This window comes from Gymnoscopelus braueri (genome assembly GCF_963280865.1).
Source record: "Gymnoscopelus braueri genome assembly, chromosome: 9".
NCBI classification, from domain to species: Eukaryota; Metazoa; Chordata; class Actinopteri; order Myctophiformes; family Myctophidae; genus Gymnoscopelus; species Gymnoscopelus braueri.
Window position 1 is genome coordinate 22,023,503 of NC_137610.1, and position 23,044 is coordinate 22,046,546.

At 41.3% G+C, this 23,044-nt stretch overlaps 1 protein-coding gene across 1 annotated transcript; it reads left to right on the forward strand.

Moving 5' to 3' along the window:
- Positions 1 to 665: 665 nt before the first annotated feature.
- LOC308092222 (extracellular calcium-sensing receptor-like) lies at positions 666 to 9,876 on the forward strand (the record flags this gene model as incomplete). Its single annotated transcript, XM_080438067.1, has 10 exons — positions 666 to 725; positions 2,002 to 2,132; positions 2,759 to 2,786; positions 3,898 to 3,984; positions 4,104 to 4,331; positions 4,468 to 4,668; positions 4,749 to 5,024; positions 6,616 to 6,843; positions 6,939 to 7,062; positions 8,969 to 9,876. The coding sequence occupies 10 exons, from the start codon at positions 666 to 668 to the stop codon at positions 9,874 to 9,876; spliced, it is 2,271 nt and encodes a 756-aa protein (XP_080294193.1).
- Positions 9,877 to 23,044: the final 13,168 nt, after the last annotated feature.

Sequence of the window (23,044 nt, forward strand, 5' to 3'; positions counted from 1 at the left end):
CCTCTGAAATTCTGACTCGACCCACCCGCGCCGGGTTACGGGTCAACCCGCGCATCACTGATAGCCGTTGAAATGACGTCTATAATATTAACGGTTTAAATATAGGCGCTTAAAAAACAGCTAATCAACGTCTAGGCTAAGAATAGACGTTGAAAAAACTTTCACTTTTAGACCATATCCCAGTTTTAGACAGAGGTCTAATAGACGACTATGGCTCACTGGGTAGTTTTACTGAGGTTAAGTTTAGGAATAGGGTTAGGAAATTTCTGGTGTTAAGCTTAGACTTTTACAGGGACCAGTTACAAATTGCAGATAGGTGCTCTTTTATAGCGGTTTTGAAGGTTTTGACTGTTGTTAGGGTATTCCATGTGGTGCATGAAAACATGGCAGACAGAGAGAAAATGTTCCCCTTGCAAAACAGCTGCTCCCAAAGAAAACAATGGATTCAAATCATCCGCTTGTAACTATTTAGAGCTACGTGAACCACATGATGGCAATATGTGACCTGTAGTGTTTCTGACCCCTCATTGACGCAACTCATAGTAACCCAGTGGCTCTGGTCAGTACCATGATGTCAGTCATGTCCATATCCGTTTGTCAGGAACATGTCACTTTATTGAAAGACTACGGCACTAGGTGTCACATGGATGGACCACATCAGAAATATGGTCCTCTCTGGGGACCTGCCACGGGGTCACAGACGAGGTCAGAGAGAGAAGGATGAGGTTGGCAGGGCACTGGGTCAGGCACCCGGAACTAGTGGCGAGCAAACTGACACTATGGGAGCCAACCCAGGGCAAAGCCAGGAAAGACAAGAAGCGCACCACCTATGTAGATGCACTGCGGCGCGACATCTTAGCTAACAACACTGTAGAGCTCCAGACCCTGTTAGATAGGAGAGCGATTCAGGAGTCCCGAGTTGGTGTTGGCTAGAGCGTACTCTCGCATCGCATCGAACAACTGCGTACAAGATTAAGGCCAAGAGCTATTATTTGAAGTTGTTCATATTGACATGGGTGGGTGGTGCTGGAGTGGGTGTGGACAGTGGTGGACAAAGCATATACTCAAGTAAATAAAAAAGTATTCAAAAGTACACATTAAAAAGTAGGCTACATTTTCTTTTTAACATCAATGCATTGGTGTATTGAAATTCAGAACATTTATTAAAAGTAGTTTTTGGACAAGGTAGATAAACTGAAAATGTCAGACCTTTTCAAATGTTGTGGGCTTGTAGATCTGCTATTTTCACTATACTTTAAATGGGGCTGAAATGGGTAATTCATAATGTATTTTTTGTAAGTTTGGGTCTCTTCCCAGAAATGTAGTGAAGTCAAAAGTCCAATATTTCTATTTGAAATGTAGTGGCCTTCATGTCTCATCAGTGACCGAAACGTTGCTTCTCCTTAAATAAATGTGCTCCTGTACCGTGCAGTTTGGCAGTGTGCGTATGCGGCCGTATTCTTTTATTATTGATGTGCACTTGTTCGCCTACGCACCTGCTCTTAAGCGAAAGTCTTTCCTCAACATAGAAGGTAGTAGCCCAAAAGTCATGTGCTTGCAAAAACAAATAGAACTCCAAAAATATAATTAAGAACAGAACTCAAGTAAATGTACTTAGTTACTATCCGCCACTGGTTGTGGATGAGAGGCCCAATCTGGGGCCTGGCTGTGATTTTATATTTTCATGTATGAAAGTATTGTTAATGTATGTTAAGCCCTGCCTCTACTTCTGTCTCTGCTCAGATGGGTGTTGTAAGAGATTACGTAATGCCTTAAGGTGGCACAGGGATTACGTAATGCCATAAGGTGGAACAGGGGATGGCACAGCACTGTGTATAAAACTTACCATCTGGACAATGGGTTTAGAGAAGGGAGGGGGGTGTTAGCCAGAGGAGGACAGTCATGAGGGTTTCTCTAGACATACACCTGTTTTCATGCTTGATATTATTCTCTTCATTCTCTCCTTTGTCTTCCTCATCTTCCTCTTCTTGTGAGTTACAGGCACAGTTTAATCTCAACAGATTGTACAAGGCTGGAGATGTGCTTCTGGGTGTTTTGATGCCCTTACACATCTCCTCTGTGTTCCCTGAGCTGTCTTTTACCTCCAAGCAACAGGAGCCTTCTTGCCGTCAGTAAGTATCACAACTAGCAGGCAAGAGAACACTGACCTTGTTTTGATAGATAGAACCAGGATTATTTGATTTGTATATTTCTACAAATGTACATAGTTGCTGTCAGGTGGAAACCTTTAAACCTTTAAAAGTTACTTTTAAAAAATACCTAAATTAGATGATCCACAAGCTCACAAGGTGTTGTGGTCCAATGTCTTGTGAGCTTGTAGATCAGCTAGTTCGCTATGTTTGTGTGACCCTGTAGTAAGACAAAGTAAGGCATTCATTTATTGAACAATAACTTAAAACCTTTCAATATGGAGATGTATGTTTTTTGACAGCAATGGTATTCAAGGTTACAGTGTAATTGTGTGTGTTAGTTTTACCGTCAAGGGGTTCAAAGGAGTCCAGACCATTGCTTTTGTCGTCAATGAGATCAACAGAAACCCCAGCCTGCTGCCCAATGTGACTCTGGGATACAGTGTCTATGACACCTGTTTCACGCTTGGAGTTGGATTCCGTGCAGCGATGTCACTGATCAGTGGGAGAGAGGAGCAGTTTACACTGGATGAAGGCTGTGTCGGGTCTCCTCCAGTGATCGGAATTGTGGGTCCTTCTACCTCAAAAATTTCTATTGCCATCTCTAGAATGTTAGGTCTGTACAGAGTGCCCATGGTAAGTTTCCTACTTGAATCCCCTTTTACCATGGCCTATTTTATGTATAATTAATGTTGTTTACTTGGCTATTTGCAAAATCTGAAATATGATAAATAATATATTTGGTCTTTTTTGCAGTTTGAAAGACATGGAACATAATCGTTGCTGTCTCCATATTTCAACTTTTAATTTAGTTTGTTTTCTCTTTTATTTGTATTTAATGCCCTATTTCGTCATACTACAGTGTTAGACTAAAGTAACAAAAATAGCCGAGGTCACAACACATCACAGTTTGACACGTTGTAAGCTTGTGGGTATGCTTTTTTTTATATTATTTCTTTGTTTTGTTTAAAGTGAAAATGGAAAGTAACAGTTTTGGACAAACAAGGTTTTCAACCGACAGAGATGATATTTCCTTTAGCAGAGCAGAGAGGGCAGGTTGTGAATGGAGTGTGAAGCAGGTTTTCTAAAGGTCAGAGCTCAATGCATCTGTGTTGGAAGTTTTTAGTCTGTTTTTAACCAGGGCAGTAGCCGGGCAAAAGAGAAAATTTTCAGCAACACCCTAAACACACACACACACGCACGCACGCACACACACACACACACACACACACACACACACACACACACACACACACACACACACACACACACACACACACACACACACACACACACACACACACACACACACACACACACACACACACACACACACACACACACACACACACAGCACATTAAAACAGCACATTGTGATCATAGGGTAGAGTAGAGTGTTTGTGTTAAAACAGCACATTGTGATCATAGAGTAGAGTAGAGTGTTTGTGTTAAAACAGCACATTGTGATCATAGGGTAGAGTAGAGTGTTTGTGTTAAAACAGCACATTGTGATCATAGAGTAGAGTAGAGTGTTTGTGTTAAAACAGCACATTGTGATCATAGGGTAGAGTAGAGTGTTTGTGTTAAAACAGCACATTGTGATCCACTTGCTTTCTGGAATGAGATTACAAAGGGCAAGAAAATCACACAAAGATTTGCCGGCCCCCCTGAAGTAAACCCACTGTTGAACACCCATGATCTAGTACATTACAGAACAGATGTTTTGTGCTTTGTTTTGTTTTTTCAGATAAGTTACTATGCTGCTTGCTCCTGTCTCAGTGACCTGACTCAGTTCCCATCCTTCTTTAGAACAATACCAAGTTTTGCCTTCCAGGTAAACTTGTACACACAATAGACGTGTTTGTATCTAGTAGTTCATGTTCCACACACTGATTTACCACCATGTGAATAATCTAACCTAAACACTTATCCCTCCATTATTTAACCAATCAGGTGCGAGCTATACTCCAGACTATGAGGTGGTTTGAGTGGACCTGGGTAGGACTGTTGTTTAGTGATGATGATGGAGGCCGTGATGCTGCCCTAATATTCCAGTCTGACCTGGACCAGTCTGGTCTGGGTTGTGTGGCTTATTCAGAGGCTCTGCCCTTTAAGAATGACCTGGTTAAACTCCAGAGGATTGTCACTGTGATGAAGACGTCCACAGCTCGTGTGGTCATTGTATTTGGATATGGGATATATATATATAATGTCATGGCGGAGGTTTGTGTTGTGATACATGTCAATTTAGGGATTCATAATTCGAAGGAATCTATAATGAGAATGTATTGAAGGAAAGGCATCCTGTTTTTTCCAGGTGGTAAAGCAGAATGTAACGGGTCTGCAATGGATCTTACCTGCCACTTCAGGTTGGTGGGCAGACCGAGATCTCCAGGCTCCTCACTACCTGCCCTACATGAGAGGCACCCTGGGTTTTGCCATTCGTCGTGGAGAAATATCGGGTCTCAAGGACTTCCTGTTAAAAATACATCCTGACAACAACCATGAAGATAACATAGTGAGTATTTTGTTTAATTTGGTATTTAAGCTTTTGTTTCTAAATGACATACTTTATTTTATTTATTGTTGTTTCTTCAGGTAAGGCAGTTTTGGGAGCACACATTTCAGTGTAAATTTGCACCCCTTCCGTCAGAGTGGGTGGATGCTGGTGGAAGGGTGTGTACTGGACTAGAGGACCTAGGAACAGCAGAAACTACCCTGTTGGATGTGTCTGACCTCAGGGCAGAGTATAATGTGTACAAGGCTGTGTATGCTCTGGCCCATGCCCTCCATGACATGTCGCAATGTGTGCCAGGAAGAGGGCCTTTCACTGGGCACGGCTGTGACAGTTTGCAGACAATACAGCCATGGCAGGTGGGATATTAATTAAGCTAACCCTTAAATGTTTCTAGTTGGATTCAAGATTCTAGATTCTGTATTGAAGGACTAGATTTTCAGGCTGCTATGTGGCCTTCAAACCTAGTCCTATGTTACGTTGAAAAGAGCAATGGTCACCGAAGTAAAGACATTTTAAGTTTTAAACACTGCTATAACACTGCTGCCACGCAGCAATGCACTTGCAGCACCCAAGTACACTGTCATACCTGTGCAACCTTATGTTCAGGAGGTAGGGGTCTACGATCACTTCCTGGTAAAACTGGAAGTGAACAGATCCACTTTCGGGTTGCACCATTGAACTCCACACCCCTCAGAGAGTGTTTGGGTGAAATTTCTAGGCAACCCAACAAACCGGACATAATAAGGAAACACCGGAAGTTTGAAGTCTGGGGGACCACCCTCTAAGTTTGAAGCATTTAGCATACTGGGAACTGGAGTTTTAGCTATTTAAAGGCCAGCCAATAGGAACAAAGAGAGGGCAGGGCTCAAGCAATTACAGCCCGTCCCTATTTGCCGTCTAAGTGCACCTACAGTACCTAGTTTGGGGCGTTTATAATGCTGGGGATTGGAGTTATGGCTGTTTAAAGCCCTGCCAGAAGAAACACAGAGGGGGCGGGGCTTAAGCAATTACAGGCTGTCCCAATTGGTCGTCTAAGAGCACCTATTAAGTTTGGGAAGTTTAGCATGCTGGGAACTGCAGTCATGGCTGTTTAAACCCCAGCCATTAAGAACACAGCTTATGATGCAAACGTCGGGATGTGTCCGACATTACATAAGAACCTCAATAAGGTACCCGGAAAAGTCACCCCAAAACAAACTCGCCCCATTTTTTTTGTGGACCGCTCGCCCTCAGCGGTTCTTGTATCCTCGTTTTGTTTTACTAAGGTTAAGGTAATGAATAAGTTTAGGGTACTGGGTTAGGCATAGTTTTACTCAGGTAAAATTTAGGAATAAGGTTAGGTTTAGGCATAGTTTTACTGAGTTTACGTTTAGGAATAAGGTTAGGTTTAGGCATAGTTTTACTGAGGTTGCGTTTACGAATAGCTGGTGGTGACCATCCCGAGCTCACTGGATTTGACCCCGGACGAGCGTGTTTTGGGGCGAGACAGACAAATTGTCATCTGATCTGCGTTTGCTATAACAACACCAGACCATTCAGTTTAAGTGATCTAGAACACAAGTGATTGTTTTCATTTTTTGTAACCAGCAATGTGTGTGAGTGATAATTCTGTATTTCAAATATTTTATTCCAAGGCAATCAATGTCGGACTGAGATGGAGAGAGCATTAGCACTGAGCATAAGGCATAGGGCAGCCAGCTCTGAAAGGCAATGACATCTGGCACGCTGATTTTTATTAATGTAACACCCAAACCACACCTATGTGATGTAAGGGGTAGCGCAGGTGTTTTAGTGATAAGGCTGGTGGCAACTCGGCCACAGGAACGCCCCTTGTGCAATGCTAAATCCCCAAATAGTGGGTAGCATGACTTGGGTGCAAAATAGGGCCCTTAAGTAGTTTTTTTTAATTCTCTTTCTCTTCATGATTCTGCTCATCACTATTTCTAGCTTCTCTATTACCTGGAAAAGGTCAACTTCACCACATCTGTTGGTGATCCTGTTTCATTTGATGAGAATGGTGATGCTATACCAATCTTTGATATATTGAACTGGGCGTGGCTTCCTGATGGAAGCACAAAGATTCACAATGTAGGTGTGGTCAGTAAGTCAGCCTCCGGAGATGAAAAACTCCTCCTTGATGAAGACAGAATCTCCTGGAACTTTGAATCCAAAAAGGTAATTTCAGCTTTCTAAAATAACTCATGTAGAGCTCATGATGTGAATGTAATTGAGTTTAGACTGAAACTGATCGTTGTTACTTTCCTCTGTAGCCTCCTCGGTCAGTGTGCAGTGAGAGCTGTTCCCCTGGAACCCGTGTGGCCAGAAGGAAAGGAGAACCTGTCTGCTGCTTTGACTGCATTGCTTGTTCTGAGGGAGAGATCAGCAATCAGACTGGTAGGTTTACATTACTAGTCCATTCAGACCGGTCGGTTTACATTACTAGTTCCACACCCAAACTACTAGAAGACTAGAGACTTGGGACTGCAACTGTTACTTCATATCTAGAGCTATAACAAAAGAGTTGTAAAGCTGTAAAAAGTCCAAGCCTATCACCAGAAATGCTAACCTGACTCAGCCAGATGGGGGCGGTCTTGAGTTTCACAATACACCCTGCATATGGGATCGCTCAGGGAGTAAAGCTACCCGGTCGCTGCGTGTACGAACCAATCAGCGGCTGCTAGGGGCGGGATCATCCAATCACCTGCCAAGTAGCTTGAAAAAATGAAACGCTGTCTTGCATCGATTCTGCTACCGGAGTCTCAGATGGAAGTACGCTGTGAAACAAGTGTGTCGCAAGCTTCTTCCATTTGGCGGAGTCAGGTTACAGAGATGCCCCCTGAACTGTTTACTGAACATATTTTCCTTTTTGATTACTACTCCTTTATTATGATGTTTTGCATAGTATTGTGTATTAGTGTTTGTCGTTAAATGTTTCAATTAATTGAATACACAGGACCCAAATGGAAACAAGCCATAGTGCTTTTTTGGGTTTAATCCTTTTAGCTTGGGGGGAAATTCCGAATAAGAACTGGTGGGTACCGGGTAAAACTGGTACTGGTGGGTACATATGGGGTACATATGTAATTTCAGTTCTGCATATCTGTTCCTAGAATCTATCCTAGACACGCTAAAAGCCATTCAAACAAAGGCGTTTAGAAGTCATACACAAACAGCACAATCTGATCAAAAATCACAAATCCGGTAAAACACCGTTGTAGGGAGGAGTATAGAGCTGCTGCTTCTCTCAGAGCCCAGGCACATTCTTCCCGCATATTGAGACATATTGTATTTTATTACTACACAATAGTAAATAAATAATTCTACACAATGAATAAATATGTTTTAAATAACTGATCTCAATATATAGACAAATTAAAGTTATGATAAGTTTTGCCATATAAGGATAAGGATAAGGATAATTCCTTTTAACAGGACGTTCATGAAAGTCCTTGCGGGCTTGTTTCCAATGAGGGCCTGTGAGCAAGTAGGGGTTAAGAGTCTTGCTCAGGGACAAATTTCATCTCATCGACACATATGCTGGCGTGGCCTGGAATCGTACCTGGGCCATAATCATGTAGCTCTACAACAGAGGCATAGCCATGACAGCAATGGTACAATTTGTATTTATTTGAATGTATATATATATTTAAAAATAATACACATTTTCGGCCATTCGGTTTTCGGCCTTTCGCCCTATCAAATAAACATTTGACCTCTTTTCTTTTTTTTTTACCATTTTGGAACCGAAATATGGAACCGTTAGGAACCGGAACCGATAAGCAGAACCGGAACCGGAACCAGACTCGTAAAAATCCCAACGATACCCATCCCTACTTTTAGCATCCTTTTGCATAGAACTGTACTTTTTGTGCTTTCTTTTTTGCAAAAGTATACAATCAATCAAGCAATCAATCAATCTATCAATCAGTAAAACATAAGCTTTCAGATCGATATACCAACAGTCCGGGCTCTTCTTTCGTTCAAATGTGTCTAAAAGCACAACATTTGGCCCAGATGTAACCAGGGCATTCTTTAATGATTTGGCTCAGGCTCCTGAGCCAGTGACCAGTGCTGGCTTAATGCAAGGAATTTAAGTGCTTTAGCATTTGGTGCCCCCCCAACCTTGGGAGGGCAAAAGTGAGAGAGAGACTATACTATTGTGGAAGACAACATATTGAAACAATGGCTGCTGAAGTAGCGGAAAGTAGTGAAAAGCATCGGCAGCAGCCGCCGGTGAAGCAAAATTTCCAACTGCACTAATAGTAGGTAGTAGGATATAGCAACTTTTACTCTTTGTCAGACTCTACAGAGTGCACCAGTTGTCCAGAGGACTTCTGGTCCAGTCCCCAGCGTGACCACTGTGTCCCTAAGAGCATGGAGTTCCTCTCCTACCATGAGGCCCTGGGTATCTCCTTGACAGCCGTCTCATTGCTAGGCACACTTAGCTGTGCTATTATCATGGGAATCTTCATCTATCATCGGGACACACCCATGGTACGCGCCAACAACTCAGAACTCAGCTTCCAACTTTTGTTGTCACTCAAACTGTGTTTCTTGTGCTCACTTTTGTTCATTGGTCGTCCCAGACTCTGGACATGTCAGCTGAGGCATGCAATATTTGGGATCAGCTTTGTGCTGTGTGTCTCGTGTATCCTGGTAAAGACTATGGTGGTGTTGGCTGTGTTCAAGGCCTCCAAGCCTGGGGGCGCAGACATTATGAAGTTTCTCGGTGCCATGCAGCAGAGAGGAACAGTTCTGGCTCTTACTTCCATCCAGGCAATAATCTGCACAGCCTGGCTTGTGTCTGCCTCACCAACTCCTCATAAGAACACACAATACCACAGTGATAAAATAGTCTATGAGTGTGAAGTGGGATCAACCGTTGGTTTTGCTGTGTTACTTGGTTATATTGGTTTACTGGCACTCCTCAGTTTCATCCTAGCATTCATGGCAAGGAATCTTCCAGACAACTTCAATGAAGCCAAATTAATCACTTTCAGCATGTTGATCTTCTGTGCCGTGTGGATAGCCTTCATCCCAGCATATATCAGCTCTCCAGGCAAATATGCAGATGTTGTGGAGGTATTTGCTATTTTAGCATCTAGTTTTGGCCTTTTGATGGCACTGTTTGGACCAAAGTGTTATATAATGCTTTTGAAACCAGAGAGAAACACTAAGAAGTCCATCATGGGTCGAGGTGCCACCTAGACGTAGAAGCAGAAATTCAATGATAATTAATTGTCTGTGTATTTTACAAATTTTTTTGAAGTCCTCACGGTTTCAATGGGTTAATGCTGCCTTCTGTGATATTTTTGAAAATTATATTCTCTGTAAAATAATGTTTTTGCTACTTCGGCCTCTGAGATTTGTTCTAGGTTTAAAACAGGTTGTTCACTATTAATAGGGCTGGATAGAAAGTGGTTCAACAACGGTTTAAAAAGTTGTGTAATATCACAAACCGAGTTCAAGAAAAAATACATCAAACTTATGCTAGGGTATATGGATCTTTCACCTGTACCATTAATATTTAGTAGCAGCTCATTACGGTTTTGATTGTTCTGTCTGCCTAATAGTTTATCATTGAATTGCCAAACCTTTCTTCCATTTCCCTTTGCACTCTTAATAACACTGATGTAAAATGATTAAAAATGTATTACCTGATGTCTGACGTGTATAAATTGCTGTCTATCTGTGGTCAGGCCAGACTTGAATGATTGCTTCAATAACTGGTCTCTGCTCTTCATTAGGTTTTTACAGTTTTCATCTATCCAGGGCAAGTAAACTACTTTTCCTTTCCTACACTGCCCTCTTTAATCTTTATGCATTCAGATCCCACTCTCCCTGGGGTCCACAACAAACATAACAATACATATCACATGTAACGCAACACAATAAAAACATGTACAGTCTTACTAAAACATTTCAAGACAATAAAAGTTGAGTAAAAACTAAGCATGAACAATCCATCAAAGTACATTCCATCGAGGTTATTCAGGTCAGTTAATTAAAGAGGTGGTGCCATGGTTTTGCACTTTTTCAGTTTTTCATGTGTCTATGAGGTTAATAGAACTTCATTAAGCCCCCTGGTGGTGTTTTTATGGTGTTTTATGTCTTCTCTGACTATTTTGAGTTTCTACCTGGAGGCTGAAACCTTGAGGGTCAAACGTGCCAATAGAGAAACAGCGCTTTACAGACATAATAAAAACATACCTTCCCCCTCATTATCATAACACAACAGGTGTGGGCATAGATATTAGAAACCTAGATACCTCATTGGCCTCTGCAGTTCATTGGGGCGACTTGTATCGCAATACACGGCGGCTCTTCCGTCTTCCGCAGGGAACCTGTCACTCAAAGTGACTACTGGCCAATCACAGCGCTCACAGTGCGTTGACTACTGGCCAATCACAGTGCGTCTTTTCCAGGACTTGTCAGTGCAATGGTTCTCAACCAGTGGTCCGGGAACCACCAGTGGTCATTGAGGGGGTTCCAGGTGGTACCCAGCTAAATGATGGAGAGTTGATAATAACCAAATGGACCCTTATAGATCTTTAAATCTTGAGTATAACATTTCACACTGTCAAGAGTCAAATTGTTAAACATCTGCATTACTTACTAAACAAGTACACAATTAGAGAACGTAAACAATTGTTATTTTTACAACAGCTTATCGAACGATAACATATTCTACGTTTTGGGTGTGAGAGGCTAAAGCTTATCAAACGGTGTTCCGTGACTCAAATGCTGAATAAATAATGGACCTTGATATGAAAAAGGACCAGTCTCTTATTTGAATTTCACAAATAGAGTGTGGAGTTTGCCAAGTTCCAACTAACTAGATGCTGCGCACAGCTGTCAGCTGCTGCCTCTCAAAGGGTTAAGAGCTGGGTTAAGAGCTGGGTTACAAAAAGACCCGCCCCCACGTGCACCTGCCTCTGATTGGCCTACCGAACTTCCGCGTGTGTGACGCACACGGCAGCCCTGCGGAAGCAGGAAGCGCGCCCGAGATACAGACGCTTCAGAGCCGAATGAGGCGTCTACCTTTATATGTCTATGGGTGTGGGCATGAGGAGGAGGAGGGACTAGGACAGGTGGGTGGTGCTAAGGTGGTGGAGGAGGTGCTAAGGTGAGAACCAGGTATACTTAATGAACTGGAGGCGTGTCCACATAAAAACATAATTTTAACAATTTCTGTACACTTTTTTGAAAAAATCTTCCTCCTAGTATAACCATAATACCTGATGATTATGTTTTAGGGGGGGGGGGGGATCACTGAAAATCACGGCACCCCGTCTTTAACTTTTAGGGTCTTTAAAGGAGTTTCTTAAAACTTGCCTTACTGAGTGCTTCAGTGATCATAGTTGGTAATGTGTTCCATATTGTAATTGCCCTATACAATACAGATCTAGGTGAAGGAGTCCATGACCCCATTAACTTTAATTAAAAACATATTTGCATCTAGGGAGGCTACCAGGTCAAAACTGTATTACAAACATATTAATTTAATCACAATTATACTCAATCTCTTTATCTCTTCATGTGTTAACACATCGGGTGCCAAACACGGTCTGAACCGTGTTTTCACAGAGTGGCGCTTTGGTGCCGAACACGGTCTGAACCGTGTTTGGTGTGTCTTTGTTTTTTTCATTTTTTTCCACACGGGAGGGGCTGGAGCAGCTCTGGAATCACCCGTGGTGATTCTGAGAAGGATAGTTCAGATGGATCAAAGTGTCAAAAAACATGGCGCCCATCCGCTTCCGTTCTATCTCCTTCTCTAAAACCCCTATAACTCTTTTTACGCTGTAGAAAACGACTCATTTTGTATGCACGATCACTTCGCCATTGTTACTCACGTAAGAGATGTTATCGTCCCAGGCGTTAGCCAGGACCATCGGGCAAAATGGAGGCATGCTTTTTTTCACATGGAATGCACGTCGTTGAGTCTACGAGCGCTATTCAGCGGCAGCTCCTCCAGCCTAAACCCTACCCTAAACCTGTTAAATACGGATAATGGAGCTGCCCTGTCCCAAAATGTTATTCTAGCACCTGCTCTACCCGTCACCCATTATGCCGACACCGTTATTTGCTCGTGGAGGCATGCCCGTGGGCGTGTTGTTGCTACTGTATATCTCCCACATTGCTATTCTGCACACACACATGGGTACGGCTTTGGGAGGGGGGACAGTGGGTTCTAAAAGCACCCGCCAAGTGCAGTAGTGCACACAGACGCTGCACTGGCTTTGTGGAGACAGGACGCAAAGTGCGCACCTCTCTCTACTAGGCTATTATTGTCAACAAATCTCTGTGATTCTAATTTTACTATAATCAGCAGATTATTGTGTCAATTGTATTTATATAAGATGATAGTCTATTTAAAAAAGACAATTTGTGCATCTGCAATGCAATAGTCCACTTTACACGTCAGTTTTATTCATTGATTATGCAGGAAATAATTAACTGATTACAAAAATATAAAATTCTCTCTAATCAGTAATATGTAGGTGATATTTATGTCTATCAAATGTGGTTTTACTGAAAGGCAATCTTAGACTTAGAAACGAAACATCGGCCCCATGTTAAATGGCCAGAGCGCAGGTTGGACCATGAGCCGTGTTGCCAGCCTTGGCAAGAAATAAGCAACCACAGTCTATGAAAACAAAAAGAAGCGACTATAAGGCCACATGAGCACTTCAAACTAGAGCTTTCATATCCCCTAAATATTTCAGCCTGGCTCGACCCATAATTGACAAATTAGGCCCAGCCCAGCCCGTCAGTCATTTTTCTAAAGAAGTATTTTTTCTCATTGAATCTTGGTAATTCGTTAAGAACAGGAGTCATTCTACCCTATTCCAACAGTCTATATTTTATTTAAAAAACAGCTTGGAGCAAATAGGGCTATATAAATATATACACTGCCCCATAACCATTTTTAAAATGATATTCGGTTATTCTATGAAATATATTTTTAATTGAGATATTCTCGTTTTTTCCATATTGCTGATACAGAACCATATATAGGATAAATATTGTCTCTGACTCTCTGTCGGTTATTAAAAATTAAGAAATACTATATTTTAAATAGTGAAAAATACAGAAAATAGGGGAAAATACATAAAATCTCTAATCTGTGATTCTAATGTGATTAATGTGACCCCTACAGTCAGTGAAGTCCAGTGCTGAATGTGAGAAATATTGAGACAAATAGGCTATAACCCAATACATAATTTTATGAAATAATTGGGTTATATTTTACAGATAGTTACACTATTCTTGTACTATATTAAAATTAAATCATCCTTAAACTTCAAGTTAAATTAATTATTTCCGTGGACTTAAAAATCATCGTTCTATTTGATGGCCTTCTTTTTGATTGTCAGGGGCGGCCATAGCTGAGTGGTTAGTGAGCCCGCCTAGGGAGCCAGAGGCCCTGGTGACCCCAGGTTCGATTCCAGGCCAGGCCAGCATATGTGTCGATGAAATGAAATTTGTCCCTGAGCAAGACTCTTAACCCCTAATTGCTCACAGGTTCTCATTGGAAACAAGACCGCAAGGACTTTCATGAACGACCTGTTAAAAGGAATTATCCTTATCCTTATCCATTGGCCATTTACAGGCCCTACCAGCCTGTAGGGGGAGGTAGAGAGTAACATATTATAATACCAGCCTGTAGGGGGAGGTGGAGAGTTACATATTATAATACCAGCCTGTAGGGGGAGGTAGAGAGTAACATATTATAATACCAGCCTGTAGGGGGAGGTAGAGAGTCACATATTATAATACCAGCCTGTAGGGGAGGTAGAGAGTAACATATTATAATACCTTTGCTCTAAGTGAAACCTGTGTCCAAACCCAATGTTGAATAAATGTGACTAACAATAGCATAATGTAGTCGTGTTTTTCATCAGAATTAATGAATAAATGCAAAAACATTTTTAAGAATTTCATAAGCAACGCGCTAATATCGTGATAATATCGTATATCGTGATATTTTTGGCCACAGTTATCGTAGCCTCGGAAACCCAGGCTTTTTTTTTTGTTACAAAAGAAAAAAAGCCTGGGGGAGCCATGCAGGAACGATGGTCTTGGACCTTGTTATCTCCTAACCAATCAGAGTGCAGAGGGGCGTCGCTCTAAATTTGGTGACGTCAGCGTGCTCCGTGCACAGGCCGAGGGGGGGAGGGGAGGGGAGGCGGGGACATAGATTGGTGAAGCAATAGGAAGCCACGCACAAATCCGGGCGGCTGTGTTTGGGTCCGCCCTTCAAGACCATGGATTGAGCTCGTAGCCTCAGGCTACAGTTATCGTGATATGAAATTTCCATATCGTCCCACCCCTATTGCTGTCATGTCTTAATAAAATCATGCCTTTAACAAGCAAAATAAGCAGTACAAAATAGTTCATTTTTATTTTTATTTAGCTAGTTTCAACAAGGTAATGCGGCTAGTTTCTGGAAGGTCATAAAATCATTAAAAGCTAGGCCTGCCTCCTCTCTCCCGACACAGATTAGCAGTGAAAGTGGGGTTGTTTTAAATAAATCAGATATTTGTGATACTTTTAACCATCATTTTATAATATCTGGCAATCTATTTGATAGGCAAGCTGTCATAGCCTGGTTCCAGACGAATCTACCTTTGCAAAATTGCATCGCACTTTAGCCCTCGGCAGATTATGTCTGGCCCCCCTCAATAGAGATTTCATTTCTCTCCCTCCGAAGTCGTGAGGGACCAATCAGGGCCCAGTATCCAGATGTGGACGGGTTTATCACCTTATTTGGAGCAATGACGTACAAGGAAGCACTGTTCTGATTGGTTTAGGTCTAACCAATAGAGTCCGTTTGGATCTTTTTGTAACCGCCCCTTGGAAAAAAATCTATCGTTGATAATGTAGTGATCATAGCAAGCCAATAATGTGCAATATCAGACCACCCCAAAATTGGACTTATGCAGATACGTTCATTTTTGGATATTAAAATTATATCGGGCCCCCCCCCCCACAAGATGACTCACAGAGGGCCAGAAGCAAGTCAATTGTTGACATTTGACCACAGTTTCACCCCAGGGGCCCCCGAACTCTGAGGCAAGACCCTCACAGATCGGGCCATAAAGATAAGGAAGGGAAGGAATGTAGCTGCCTCGGTCAACCAGATATGCAGTTACACAACAGTCCACTATGCTCTCTCCCTGTCTCCAGCTTCCCCCCCCTCTCTGGAAGTAAATGGGGGAGCCCGAAGTTATTTATGACATGCAGGAAATGGAGACATACCATCTCACATGCACACACATACCAATTTCACTGGCTCAGCGATTACGCCTAGGAACAATGGGAAACACTGAATGCCAAGGAAACTGCTCACCGAATATGTGCTGTGACTTTAAAGTACATTGTTTCCAATACCAGGCCCAACACACTAAGAAGAACTTTGGGGTTCCCAAATGCTATTTTGCTCTGTTCGAGTACACTGTGATGTTCACCTGCCTTCTATTTCATTTGAAGCCTGTCATGCTTGATATCTAAAGTCATTGTGATTTCAAAATACTCAAATGTACTATTAGAAGGTTCCGGAGTAAAACTTCACAAATAGGCCCACAGCCGTGTGAAATGAAAGGACCCTCCATGTGTGTCTAAAACAAATCCAGGCCACACTGCTTTGAGTCATTTACTAACAAACCTAACCTAATGTATATGATGCAAGATATGCCTGAATTGCATTTTTGATTTCACGTGCAATAAGAAGCCCAAAAAGACTAAGTGACGATGCGCCATCAATGAACGGACGATGAGTCACTATCATTCACTGGAACTAAGTATGGTACAGTGTAACTACACTGAGAACCATAGAGCCGCCCCCAAGGAAGGTGGGGGCCTCCCTCACCGTGGGTCAACCGGCCCCAACTATAAAGAGAGCAAGCTTCTCCTGCCTCACTCTCTTCCTGCTTCTCCTCTCTGCTACTCCTCAATGGGAGAATGTATTGGGCGCAGACCCATCGTACTATCTCTCCCACCAAGACCCTGGTAGAGTTTTCCCCCCGGGACACTCTCCTCTGCAGCTCCGGCACTCTGGGAGGTCTCGACTCCCAGAGACTAAAGTTTTTGACCGCTCACTGGACTCTGGAAAAAGACTATCGCAAAAGGGCTCCCAGGTCCTATGGTTCTGAAACATGAAATTATGGCAACCATCTGACGATATGCTGTATGTATGTGTAGGCTTCTTCCTTCCTAAGGCTCCATGATATGTCACGTTCCAGGCAGCGTGGTAGTTAATTTCTGCTCCATTCGTTTCCCACATGATATCCTCGGTTCCACTTTATCTACTAACATTTAAGCCCTCATTTGAGTGGGGGAACTAATACGTTCCTTTTGGTTCTAAGTTATCTAACTGGTTCCCTAGTAGTTAGCATATATTGATGGAGAGCATGGTGTTACATGCCCGGCCTCCCTCAAAATATGGCCTACGATGGAAACCTACATAGGTCTAAGTCATGACCTTTGATGACAGCAACAGCCTGTCATTAAACGTTGAATGACGAGTGAATTTGTAGATATGCTATTTTTTGGCTAATGTTACCCCCTAATGTCACCATCCAAATTGTGCCTAATGATAGCAAGATTTTTCTTCCTTTTTTTACATTTTAAAATTACACATTTTACACCTGTCCACCCTGAACAATGTCTTCTCGTTTTACCATCAATATTTGTTTTTCCTCAGTTTTGCATTTTAGTGTTCTCATTCTCTTAATGTTTGTATTAAATAAAGTGTATCTTTGACCTCAAACCCTCTCTTTGATTGTGTCTATATTGTAGATTTAAGCTCCACTTACACCACTGTCACACCAAATGCAATATAAATCACCAGAAAGAGAGAAAGAGAAAACAATAGAGAGTGAATTGTGGCAACTATAAAGAGAATGGAAACATTTCTTCAATCATGTGTTTCTAATCCACACAACACAATGCCTGAGTAGGCATTGAGATTTCTATTCCACATTACCCAGGACTTGAACTGGGTCATGAACTTGTTGAGCTACTTACTGTACCAAGTGAAAAGCAACATGTGGTTTCACATTGTCTGAATTAAATATTAGATTGTAGTGTTCTAATTGACTAAAGTACTACCTTTTATCAACATGGATGCAATGCAACCAGTTGATTTCACATGAAAATATTTTTGTATTTCATCTAGACGACACAAATGAATTGTAGTATTATAATTAGACTTATACCATAAAATTAACAAATGAGCATTTTAAACCCTCACTAACACTAACCTCAGTAAAACAACGCCTAAGTCTATCCTCAAGAAACACTATGTGAAAGCCAAATCATGATCACCTCAATACATTGTCAGGGTCAGGGATCGAACTAGTGACCTACGGACTCACAGGCTGCCTCTCTTCTCATTGAGCTAGATATATGGCTTCCCTGACGGTATCTGTTGACATCTATAATTATTTCCGTCCATTATGAAACAAGCCTCTGTGTCCCGAACTACTCTAGATCACTGGTTCACAAACCATTTAGCAATAAAGATTTTTTTTGTCTCCTTAGAACGAACTAGTGAAAGTAGCCGATCTACAAGATGTTGTTTGATTGTAGATCGGCTATTTTCACAATGAAGTATGTCACACATTGTAAAAACATACTCTCAAATAAGCATTTCATGTTATCTTAAAAAATTGCACATGCATTATTTGATGCAGTCATGTGCGATGCAATTGTAAAGTGGAATGACCCACCTACCAGAGCCAGAGAGAAACAGACAGCTCAACCTATCGCCATTGACAGGAATCAAACTCTCAACCTTCAGACTCACAGGCTGAGACACTACCTGTAGTGCTATAGCTTCATCCAGGCTGAAGTTGTCTGTTGAAGATCATAAACTTTTGCCTTCTGTCATGAACCAAGCCCCTGTTTCACTAACACTAAGATCACTCGTTCACAAACCATTTACCAATAGAGAAATTGTATGTCTCCTCGAAACCGAAACCAGTGAAAGCAGCCGATCTACAAGCTCACCAAACGTTGCTATCTGAAGAGTTGTGAGATTGTAGATCGGCTATTTTCACAATGAAGTACGTCATACATTGAAAAAACATACTCTCAAATAAGCATTTCATGTTATCTTTACCGTTTGCACATGTATTCATTGATACAGTCATGTTTTTTGCAATTCAACTTAAATGAGTCTGCATCAAGTGAGGCTTGTACTGGCAACCTTCAGGTTGTGAGGCATATGTTTAAGGGAGAAGCCATTGGACCAACAGACAAGAACCTGTGAAAAAGGAGATCACACAGATGATACAGTTTCACGCAAATAGCTGAAAAATCCTGGGTTTAAGTGTTTTTCAAACTGCTCAAAATTGCGGACAATCTAAGGTCGGAGCTTACTGGTCAACGTGATACATGTGTTCCTCATGAGTCAAGGCACATGTGTAAGCAGGTTTAATGGCTGTCGGCCAAACGAGGCATGACTTTTGCCTGTTTAAAGTTTGCATTTTCAAAAAATCGCTATAGCGCCCCCGTTTGACCAATTGGAGTAAGATTGGTTTCAGTGATATTTGGAATGACCCTCAACATTACCGCAAAGTTTCAAAGAAATGTGAGTCTGCATGTATGTGTTAGGGGCAGATGAATAATTGTCATAAAACTGCAATATTCATTGGCTCATTAAAGCTTCATTTTTTCACTTATGGAAAATCTTTTGCACATGTTTGTCGGCATAGGTCCAAAGTTCATGTGTAAAACGTTTCGTGCAGATTACTCAAAAATCCCAGGAGGAGATAGGTTTTAACTGTTTTTCATATAATTCAAAATGGTGGGAGATCTAAAGGTCAGAGGTCAAAAGTCAGAGTGTGAAAGTTGTTGATCATGAGTAGACGCATATGTATATTGAAGTTTCATGGCTGTAGGTCAAACAGGGCATGAGTTGTACCTGTTCAAAGTTGGCATTTTGCTATAGCGCCACCTTTTGACGAAAGATTGTGAGAATTATTTCTTGATAGTTTTTCATGACCATCTACCATATGGCCAAGTTTCGTAAAAAGCGTATGCACGGTTCAGCCAGAACTGCCAAAAGTGGCAGAAGAAAAAAGAGGGGAACATTAAAACAGGTCCAGAGCTGAGCTCTGGCCCCGTAACTAGGATGAGAGAACATATCACTCCAGTTCTAGCTTCACTACACTGGCTCCCGGTTGTTTTTAGGATTGATTTTAAAATTCTTTTAATAGTTTATAAAGCTCTAAATGGTCTGGCACCTTCCTACCTCTCTGACTGCCTAGAGAGATATGTTCCAAACCGGGCCCTCAGGTCTTCAAGTGCTGACCTGCTTGAGGTGCCTACAATGACATATAAAAAATACGGTGAAGCAGCATTCTGCTTTTACGGACCGACAGTGTGGAATAAACTTAAGACAGGCAGCCTCTGTCGATAGCTTTAAAGCACAGCTCAAGACCTATTACTTCACTCTTGCTTTTAGCTGATTCTTTGGTTGATTTTTAATTCCTCACTGTATTGCCTATTTTAATGTTGTTTTATGCCTTTGCTTTTATTATATTTTATTTTATTTTTGTTTGCTTTATTGTTAAATTGGTTCTAACTGTAATTGTATTCTTGCTCTGTAAAGCACTTTGAGCTGCATTTCATGTCATGAAAGGTGCTATACAAATAAAGTTTATTATTATTATTATTATTATAATGGCCTAAGTAATTTTTTGAGGAAAATTATATTTTTGCCTAAGTCAGCTCCTCATGACACTGGCCACCTCTGGTAAAATCGCCTATCTCCTAATTGAAAAGGATCATGCTGTTCACTCCCCTTTTGAGCGACACACACCTGCCAGCGACCTGCTGGCAGGTGTGTGCTGGCAGGTCGCTCAGAACGAGAGCGATTACCAACGGAAGCATATTGGGGGATTTTGGCATTTTTTGGGGGGGGGCGCTACCCACACGTTTAGCTGTGTTACTCATTCCACAAATGGCCGATCCTTACAAGCTGTACCTCGTTGTAAAGGTGACTAATCAATGATAAAAATATATGATATAAAACACAATACCAATTGGTATTATTAAAGGGAGGATATAATCGACCGAAGATAAGTTTCCGAACTTTTTGTGGGGAGTTTATAATCCTGTTTTCACTCATTTCCAAAGGGGAAAAAAATAAAAATAGCTGATCTACAGGCTCTCAAGGGCGCCATTGCAATTTGATGTGCTGAGCTTGTAGATCAGCTATTTTCACTATTTTTCTGAACTTTTTGAATCTCACCCCTGACAGATACCCCGAAAACTAACATTAAAATCCAATAAAAACTTTAAGTAAAACTAAGCCTTTTCAAAAACTAAAGTAAACTAGCAAACCTGATTTTAAAAACTTAAATCATAAATAAAGAATAAAGAAAACGAATGAAGAATGCTAAACCGATAATTACCTTGGTGCAGTGTGCAGCAGCTGTTGAGGTCTCACTTCTACAAAGTAGTTTGTCAGTCAGCTGCATGTCTTTGGTAGCTTTATATAAGATTGTAACGTAATCAAATCATATTAATGTGATCATTTGATAAATAGAGGGTGTATTCGCCTATTCATGATGCCAGTGGTGGAAAGTAAATAAGCCCATTTACAAGGTATTGATTAACTGACTGACTTGATTGAATCTATTTGGTGATAAAAAGAAAAGGCACATCAGCATGAACATCTATTTGAAAACAAAAGAATTGCATCCCCCGCTATGCATGATGGGATTGATAGCCCAGTAGTGCTACTCTGAATGAGAGCCATTGAAATGGTGTTTTCTCTACTTAAGAGTTTTAACTTGATCTAACTTGACTTCAGTTCTATAAGCTGTAGTTTCAAAACTATTCACTCAATCTTATTAACCAATATATCATCATGTTGCTGTGATTTCCTGCTTTCATATGACATGAAAAAAATTAAATGTAAAAATGCTTGTCTCCCAGTCCAATTTGGTCACAAATGGTCCTTGTAAAGGTCAATATGGTTCCTTTTGTACAGTTATAAATGTATAACTGAACACTGAGGAGTTTACTGAGTAGGGTCTTGTTCAGTATGTGGGTTAGTGGGTATAATACTATATGAAAGCTAGAAATCTCAAGTTTGTTTGTATCCAACTCTTTAAAAATACTATATAGCAACGATATAGCAAAGACCCTACTTGGCACCCCTTGCGTGAAGAAATGCTAGTTTGAAGTTGTCACGGCAGGTGACATTTGACCCAGATGTTCTGCAAACCTGTGTGAGTGACTTTGCGTCTTGATATGTGGTAAGTGTATACCCTTTTAAACAGATGGCACCATTTAGAATAATTGTAACATCACCATCTACCGGCCTGACTGTGTGGTTAACATGGTGACTACTAGTCACAGTCCTGTTCATCATGTGTTCATCAAGTGATACATACAGTAGGTGGCCAGTGACTTGGACCATCTTTGAAACCTTTGCATCATGCATGTCACACAAACTGAATGTGATGCGTTTTGTTGATATAACAAGTTTGTTCATATAGAGTCCTTTCCACAAATCCACCATTTAACTTACACAATCCACATTATCAGAACCATTGGTGTTGTGTGCCGCATTCTGTTTGTGCAACATGCATGATGCAAAGGTTTTGAAAGTGAAACTGGTCAAAGTCACTGGCCACCTACTGTAGCACTAATCTCTGATTCAAACATGACCAAGGACTATTTATACATACAGTGTGTGTGTATGTATATATATACATATATATATATATATATATATATATATATATATATATATATACATACATACACACACACACAACACTGTCCCCCATTCTGAGGCAAACATTCTGCGAAAATAGCCGATCTACAAGCTCACAACACGTCACAATGCGACACGTAGATCAGCTGTTTTTGGCAGAGATCTGGCGTAGAGGGGATAAAGGAGGGTAAGGGCCAAGTATAGAACCCTGGAGGGCCCCGGTCAACTATAGGGTTTAAGTGGTTCATTGATTGATTGATTGAATACTTTATTAGACAGAAATGTAAACAGCATGAGGTACTGTCAGACATTTAGGCTAAAAGGATAACACAAAAAAGTCCAAGGGACTTGTTTCCATTGTGGTCCTATAAGGGTAGAGAGTAAAAATGTTTAACCATGTGAATTTGCACCAACAACCTTTACAGTGCCTCGTCTCTGACATAATTATCTGCTGTGCCACAGAGCAGTACTACTAAATATAACAAGGGAACCAGGGGACCTGGTACTGCCAGACCCCTAGTGGTTGAAATCTGAATGGCCGGAAATCTGAATGGTTTCTAAACTAGCTAAGCTAAGCTTGGCCAATCAAAAAGAGGGACATGTAAGAAAATGTTTTCGTCCATATATGGACGAAAATGA